Raw genomic sequence first — 8,138 nt, 5'->3', positions numbered from 1 at the left:
GGTTCCACCAACTGAGGACCAAGCATTCAGATATATGAGCCATGGGGCCATTCTCATCCCAGCCACCACGTCTGTTATTCTAGCTCTTGGGAGGTGGAAGCAGAAGGATCCATTTAAACCAGCTTCAGGTTGGCCCTGGTATATGCTTTTATCTTAGGGGGAGGCAGAGTCAGGTGATTCTCTGAGCTGGAGGCCAACCTGATCAACATAGTGAGACCCTGTCTCAAAAACAAACAAGGACAGGGCAACATCACAAGGCAGCCTCTCCATGGACCTGTCTGTTATCAGTTCCTGTGGTTTGGTCTTAAGTACCCCACCTCAAGATCTCTTCCTCATCTTCTGATCATCATTGACCTAAAATAACTGATATAAAGACCAACTCTCTGTATATGGTGGGGTTTGGGGGCACCAGGTGTATAAGATGGGGATTGGCTGCTCTGAGGTGTGGTCGAGGAGAAGGTTTCTATTGTAGACATGAAGAAGAGCACAGCCAGAGGCACCCGAAAGAGTCCAGAGCAGGGACAGAAAGTAGAGCACTGAACGTGGCCCGTAGACTGAACTGAGAGAGGAGAGAGGGGTGGAGGGAGCGAGAGAGGAAGAAAAGAGAAAGGAAGAGGAGAAGGCCAAGAGAGAGGGGCCGAAGGACCAAAGTTATATAGGATGGAGGAGCTGGGGGAAGGGAAGCCGGTGCACTGGTGAGGTTTAGGGTAGGGGCAGGGTGAGGAGCTGAGAGGAGCCATGGATTGTTGTGATGCTGAAAAAGGCCTGAGGCCAGCATGTCTGCATCTGAGCATGCTGGGAACGAAAAGGGAAAGGGGAAAAGAAAAGAGGAGAAAGGAAAGAGGAATGTCTATCCAAGCTGGAAACAAAGAGCATTGCTCACTCTGCTGTGTCTGGAGCTGGTGTGGGCTCTTGGGGGAGCTGGCTACGTTCGAATCGCTTATGTGGGATATTCCTTTGCAGAAATTCCTGACTATTCCGTTGTGGGCACATATGTATGCAGGTTCCCCTTCATAAAGAGTTTATTTCTGAACATTCCTTCATCGGTACGCATGTGTGTGGACAAGCGCCTCCTTCAGGGAAGGTTTGGCAGAAAGGACTCCGTGTTGGTCGTGACAACTTTCATGTCGTACTCCTGCATAAAAATCGCTTTGTAAATGATCTGGTTGCTTATTTATTAAGCAGTTTTAAGTTCCAGTAATAGTGCTTGTCTCGTTTACTTTTGGAAGGAATAAAAAGTTGTGTTTTCGTGCTTTCCATGTCGATTAAAATAGACGTTAATTGACACCCCCTCCTTAGCTCTTCACGTGGGACGCCTGAGGAAATCGGTCAGGAAGGATGAGCGAACTGGAACAGTTGAGGCAGGAAGCTGAGCAGCTGCGGAATCAGATCCAGGTAGGAAGTGCCCCACGTTGAAGCCTCACCGCTTAGCTTCCTTTCTGCCGTTTAGTTTACCGTCAGCACCTACTAAATCATTCCCGAGGCTAGAAGTGGCTGGCCTGAGCTAGCTGTGATTGCACACAGGCAACCTCAGCACTCAGGAGGTGGAGGTGGGAGGGTCTGGATGGAGTTCAAGGTCAGCCTTTGTTACTTGGCGACCCTGTCTTGTGGAAACATTATGGACATGGTTAAGGTGTTTTCATCCTGTTTCTAGAGAATTCTCCCCCAAATCATTCCAAGCAACTACCCATGCTAGCAAATGACATCTTGCACTGAAAAATGAATAGAAAAATGAGAAACAGACCTCGGGCGGGTAAGATGGCTCAGTGGGTAAAGGTGCTCGGTGCCAAGCCTGGTGACCTGAATTCTGTCACTGGGACCCACACAATGGAAGGAAAGAACAGGCTCCTGACATCTGACCTCTGACCTGTACATACGTGCTGTGGCGAACATGGCCCACACACAAAGTAAAATTTTAAAATGAGTGAAAAGCAGACTGTCGAATCTAGCTGAGAGATAAGTGTAATGATGAGTTCTTATCCAGGAAGGCACCAGTGTGAGAGAAGAAGGCTTACGGGGGACGGTGTGACCGAAACCAGTCTCCACACAGATGAAAATATAGTGAAACCCATAGTTATTATATGCCAATGGGAAGCACTTAACAAGCCTCTTCTTCACACAAGGAGATTTTGAGTGGGATACTTGGGACAGATCTTACCATATAACTTGAAGCGATTTTATCTCGACAGTATTCTGTTACAAAACAAGCATTCTAAAGAACAGATGTGACACCTCTCTGTCTTCGAAGGCAACTGAAATGCACAGCAAAGAAGGAACAGATGATAAACTGAAGGACACCTAGAACACTGGTCACCACGCTACTTAGGACAGGGCAGGAGACTTGAGTTCAAGGCTAGCCAGGTCCACCCACCTTAAAAACAAACAAAAGATACTGAGATGTTTAGACCCTTCTGTGAGGAAGAGCTGCCAAGGGCTGTGGGTGGGCAAGCACCAGGGGTGGAGTCTGTAAGTGAGTCTCAGGAAGTAACTGCCCCAAGGGGCATCAGTGAAACAGACACTTAACTTTTGGGAAGAAGGGCAAAGCAGGAGAAACCATGCTGACCTGGGATGTGGTGGGGGCCTGGCCAGCATGGATGATTGGCTAGTTCTCAACCTGTGGTCGCAACCCCCTGGGGAGTCAAACAACTCTTTCACAGGGGTCTCCTAAGACCATCAGAAAACACAGATATTACATTACGATTCATAACTGTAGAAAAATTACAGCAATGAAAATAATTTTATGTTTGGAGTCAGCGCAACATGAGGAACTAGGTTAAAGGGTCACAGCATTAGGAAGGTTTAGCATTATACACTGCTCAGGACAGTGTAAAAGTCTGCAGAGATGTTGTGAGAAAGAAGGGGGCGAGAAGACAAAAGGATGAAGAACAACCAACAGAAAGTGCTATCCAGGGACAGACTCGCTGCCTTTAACAGAAAAGGTGGTTTTCCTGCACCCAGGATGTAGTTCAGTAGCGGAGCTGGTATTTAGGACATGGAAAGCTCTGAGTTTCATCCCAGCACCAAATATAAAAAATAAAATTAGAAAAATCCCAAGCTGCATTCCTGCACACTGGACTCATACACCGAAGGTGCTTACTAATGGTGACAATGACAGTGTTTGAAATTTAAGCTGGGTGTGGTGGCGCACGCCTATAATCCCAGTGCTTGGGAGGCAGAGGCAGGCAGATCTCTGTGAGTTCGAGGCCAGGCTGGTCTATAGAGTGAGGTACAGGACAGCCAGGGCTACCAGAGGAACTTTGTTAGGAAAACACAAAAGAAAACAAAATACACACAAAAAAAATTTTTTAAACAAATTTATGATGTAAAATTCTTGGAAGTAAACCTGGTAGATCTTCTCATACCCTTTGATTAGGAAATAGCTGTCATGACCCACACGGCCTGGGGATTGCCCTAACTGGGTGACAGAAATGAAAAACATAACAGGAATACTCACAGAAACCCTGGATCGGTTGGGCCACGCGCTCTTCTGGAGGCACAGCACAGTGGCCTGTTCAGTCAGTGACTCAGCCAGCAAACGGTGGGTAGTTAGAAAGCTCCATCAGGAAGCCCTCTGGGGCTACAGTCATCCAGGAGGGGGAAACTGGGGTTGGTAGTGTTTGCACACACTGGTTTTAGGTAAAGGTCAGTCATTTGTCAACAGCCACACTCAGGCCAGGAGAAAGACTGTACCAGTCCTGTGAACCTGACCCAGGGAAGACTTTGCCATTCCCGTGGGTCTGACAGTTGGGGTCCTTGACATGGTCATAGTCATGTCAATAATACACACTCTCTCAGTGTGCTCCAATTAAATATGATGTCAAAAATTCAAAAACAAAAGAAAAAACTCAGAAAATTATATCTCATATAAACATTTATATATCAAAAAACTATCGAGGGGCTTAGTGGTTAAGAGCGCTTGCTGCTCTTGCAGAGGACCCAAGTTCCGTTCTCAGAGTTCACACCAGCAGACTCAACTTACCTATATCCAGTTCCAAGAATTTAACACTTCCTGGCCTCTGCAGGCAATTCACACACATACACATATGCATAAATTAAAACAAAATATATTTTAAAACTATCAAGTTTGAAAATTGTACTTCTTGTAAGGGTCAAGTATCTAGAATAGGTAACAAACTACTATTTGAGCTGGGCGGTGGTGGTGCAGGCCTTTAATCCCAGCACTGGGGAGCCAGAGGCAGGTGGATCTCTGTGAGTTTGAGGCCAGCCTGGGCTACAAGAGCTAGTTCCAGGACATGCTCCAAAGCTACAGAGAAATCCTGTCTCAAAAAAAAACAAAACAAAACAAATAAAATAAAATAAATAAAAAAATAAAGAACTACTATTTGGATAATAAAAAGACAACTTGATCTAAAAATTGGCAAAAGCTTTAAAAGAGGTCCCCTGAAAGACATGGAAACACAGATACACAAGCATACACACATCACACTCAGACACAAACACAGATGTACACCAACAATATACATACACAGATTTTTTTTTTCCTGAGACAGGGTTTCTCTGTAGCTTTGGAGCCTGTCCTGGAACTTGCTCTTATAGACTAGGCTGGCCTCGAACTCACAGAGATCCACCTGCTTCTGCCTCTCTCTCGAGTGCTGAGACTAAAGGCGTGCGCCACCACCGCCTGGCACATGTACAGATTTATACTCACAGACAGACAGACACACACACACACACTCACACACAGGAAGTGCATGGGAATATTCACGATAAAATCCAAACCACAGTGAGCTACTTCACAACTAAGATGGCCGTGACTAAAAGCACAGACTAATCATAAGAGTTGGCAGTGACATGAAGATGCTAAGGAGCTGGAGCCCTGGACATGGCTGGTGCAGCAGCTCTGGGCGATAGCAGGTAGACGTCCCAAAGAGATGGAAACCGTGGGAACACAGCATCATGCTTTGAAATTACTGGAAGGTGGAAACCATCTATGCCCCAAAATTCTCAACTACCAGATAGAATGCTGAAAAATCATCCATTAGAACTGTCTGCCTTAAAGTGGAGGCACAGGGCTTGAGGCTATGACATACAGTAACATGGCTGAACCCTGGAAACATGCAAAGCGGAAGAAGCCTTGTACTGTGTGACTTGATTTACAAGAGAGGTCTGATTGGCAGGTCCACACCCAAAGGACAGAGTGGAGGGAGGAGAAGTCGAGGCGTACAGAGAAGGGGATTGGGTAGATTGGGGACAGACCGATAGACGTGGTAAACATATCCTAGATTGGATTATGACGTGGTTCAATTCTGAATTACTGGAAAACTGCTAAATTGTGTACTTTAAAATGGCCCCTTTTATGTTAGGTAAAGTGTATTTCAGAAAAATTTAAAAATTAGGTGACGTGATACAGTAAAGGTTTATTTTCAGTAAACACGGCCTGTTACTCTAGCGGTTCCCCATCTTAACATGTCATCATTTTTCTTTGCTCTAGGACGCTAGGAAGGCCTGCAACGATGCCACGCTGGTTCAGGTAAAGTGTCCCCAGTTCATGTCAGCGGTTCACGTGAAGTATCACAGTAGGGTGGCATCCAGATGTTGTTACTCCAGATGTTGTCACTGCTGAAATAGGAATCTGCGGGACAGTAGGCGCCGTGACACGCAGGGGCGTCTAGTTCGTGCTTATTCTTCAGCACTTCCTGAGTCTTTTCGTATATGCTGGTTACGCTGTTTTCTTGTGCACTCGTGTGTGTGTGTGTGTGTGTGTGTGTGTGTGTGTGTGTGTGTGTGTGCGTGTGTGCGCGTGCGCCCTCAGAGGTCAGAGGGAGAGTCAGATCCCCTGGAACTGAATTACAGATGCCTGTGAGCTGCCTGCCATGTGGGTGCTGGGAATTGAACCTGGGTCCTCTGGGAGAGCGGCCAATACTGCTGAGCCATCTTTCCAGCTCCTTGGCTTTCTTACAGACAGTTAGAGATGTTTTCTTCTTTAATCATTTATTTCTAGTTTCCCTTTGTGACTGGATTTTGTTCCTATTAAAACATGGTGTGTCCATTTTTGTGGGCACACTGTGACAGCTGGGTACTTATGCGGTGTATCAAATCAGGGTGGTAAGAGTTTCCAGTGTTTGTCATTGCTTTGTGTTGAGAGACCCAGGCCACCTCTCCCTAGTTCTTTATAAACTATCTGATAGGAGCTAGCCAATGGATGTTTGGTAGAGGGCTTGAGGCCAGGCAATTGCCATGCAAGCTTGAAGACCTCAGTGTGATCCCCAGAATTGGAGCTCAGTGGAAGGAGGGAAAGGCACCGGCCACAAAGAAGTTGCCCTCTGACCTCAGCTTGTACCTCCTGTTCTCTCTCTCCTCCATCCCCCCCCCCACACACACACACATACTGTACCATACAATAATACATAAAACCTTTAAAGTATTTGTAGGCTGGCATGTTTTGCAGACAGCTCTCTTGATGAGCAGCTCAAGCCATCCTGCAGAGGGCAGTTTGCCCAGTCACCCCTCTTCCTTCTCACTGTGGTTGGAGTTTTTTTTTAAAGTTTGGATGTCTGTTTACTGCAGCTCCTCTGCTGAAAAAGCCTCCTCAGCCCCAGCAGCACACAGGATGACCCCTGTTAATCATGGTTTCCGTGAACTGAACTCACAGCGATACTCTTGTTCTCTGTGTACCAAATCACCTTCAGCTGTTTCTGCTTTTTATCTACGCCGTGTCTAAGGTAAAGAGTAATGTTATTGTCACTTTCTAAAGATCACGTCTAATATGGACTCCGTGGGTCGGATACAAATGCGAACAAGGCGCACGCTGCGGGGCCACCTCGCTAAGATCTACGCCATGCACTGGGGATATGATTCCAGGTCAGTGGCTGTCGCTTCTGAAATCGTTCCATCAGGAATCATTTGTTTGTGTTTTCTCTCTTCAAAGCAAGCCTCATTTGTGCAGTGTTGTAGAAAAGGTGTCAATTACGAACATGCTCTTTGTACTAGGAATGAATATTCATTGCCAGGTTTAGAGCCGTTTGTTCCAGCGCGGGGCTCAAACCCAGAGGCTCTGATTTGTTAAAGCTTACAGAGTTTTTAGGGCATGCAAGACGGCTTCTTGGGTAAAAGTGTTTGACAAGTGGTCCGGTAATCTGCACATGTGCGCCCACAAGTAGACATAAACATACAGAGTAGTAACAGTGTTAATACATAGTTTTTAAAGTTTCTAATATGAGAAAATGCTTCTCAAAAAGATCTTTATCTAGTGACCTATGGAAACTATATTTATTTATTTATTTATTTTGGGAGTGCAACTGCGTTTTTTAAAAAAATTTCATTTTACGTTCCAACCACAGTTCTCCCTCCCCTCCCCCCCCACCTCCCCTTGCCTCCGCCCCAGCCCACTGTGGAAAGAAACCACTTAGAGGAGGATTTCTCTCTGTGTTCTAGAATTAATAAGCCTTCCCAGTGAGAAATCGCCCTGCATGCACCCTTAGAGATTAGTAGAGGAAAAAGCTCTCTAAGATAGCGCATTCCAGCTCTGGCAAATGCTCCAAGTGGAGCTGGCCTAGTGAGCTACACTTGAGGCTTCTGCATTCCACATGCACTGTCATCCTTAAATCTCCTTCACGTCCTGGCCCAGGTTAGACCTTGAAGAGTTTAAACAGACAGGAGACCGCAAGTCTGGCCCTTTAGGCAGATGAGAGATTTGCACAGAAGACACTACCTATTGCCAGAACTATTTTAAGTATACCAGAGTATACTTTTCCATTGTTATCAGGGGTCCTTTTGCCCAGGGCAGAATGATGCTCTTCTGCTGTCCTCAGCACTGGGGGCTTGATGGCAGGCTGGACTTTGGTCGTGACTCTGGGCTGCTCCTGGCAGCCCAGTCTATTAGAGGACTATTCTTTGATATGGGGGTGGCCTAATGACTGCTTGTAAATCAGAGTTGTCTCCTTTGTTATGGGAATGGAGCCTAATGCCTGCTCAATCCTGGAGAACACTGCTTTCCTGGCATCTTAAATTTTACTCATCTCTAACAGGCCTGGTCAGCAAACACCTCTGGGGTGTTTTTGGAGGAGCAGTCTATGACAAAAGTCTACTTTCTGTGATTTATTGTCTTTCAAGCAGATTAGTAAAACTTTTATAACGACATTATCTTTACAGAGGAGTGTTATATGTGTTTTTTTTTT

At 45.9% G+C, this 8,138-nt stretch overlaps 1 protein-coding gene across 1 annotated transcript in view; it reads left to right on the top strand.

The window, feature by feature from the left end:
* Gnb4 (G protein subunit beta 4) overlaps positions 1–8,138 on the top strand; it is a 46,783-nt gene that overhangs the window by 18,650 nt on the left and 19,995 nt on the right. The window contains exons 2-4 of the mRNA XM_005343765.2: positions 1,300–1,395; positions 5,453–5,491; positions 6,716–6,822. Of these exons, the coding sequence (XP_005343822.1) occupies positions 1,339–1,395; positions 5,453–5,491; positions 6,716–6,822 (203 nt within the window). The 5' untranslated portion in view covers positions 1,300–1,338. The remainder of the gene's footprint in view (positions 1–1,299; positions 1,396–5,452; positions 5,492–6,715; positions 6,823–8,138) is intronic.

The sequence above is a fragment of the Microtus ochrogaster genome, chromosome 1 (assembly GCF_000317375.1).
Source record: "Microtus ochrogaster isolate Prairie Vole_2 chromosome 1, MicOch1.0, whole genome shotgun sequence".
Lineage (NCBI taxonomy): Eukaryota > Metazoa > Chordata > Mammalia > Rodentia > Cricetidae > Microtus > Microtus ochrogaster.
The sequence above is the reverse complement of the archived record's forward strand: the minus strand, read 5'-3'. Positions and strand labels throughout refer to the sequence as shown.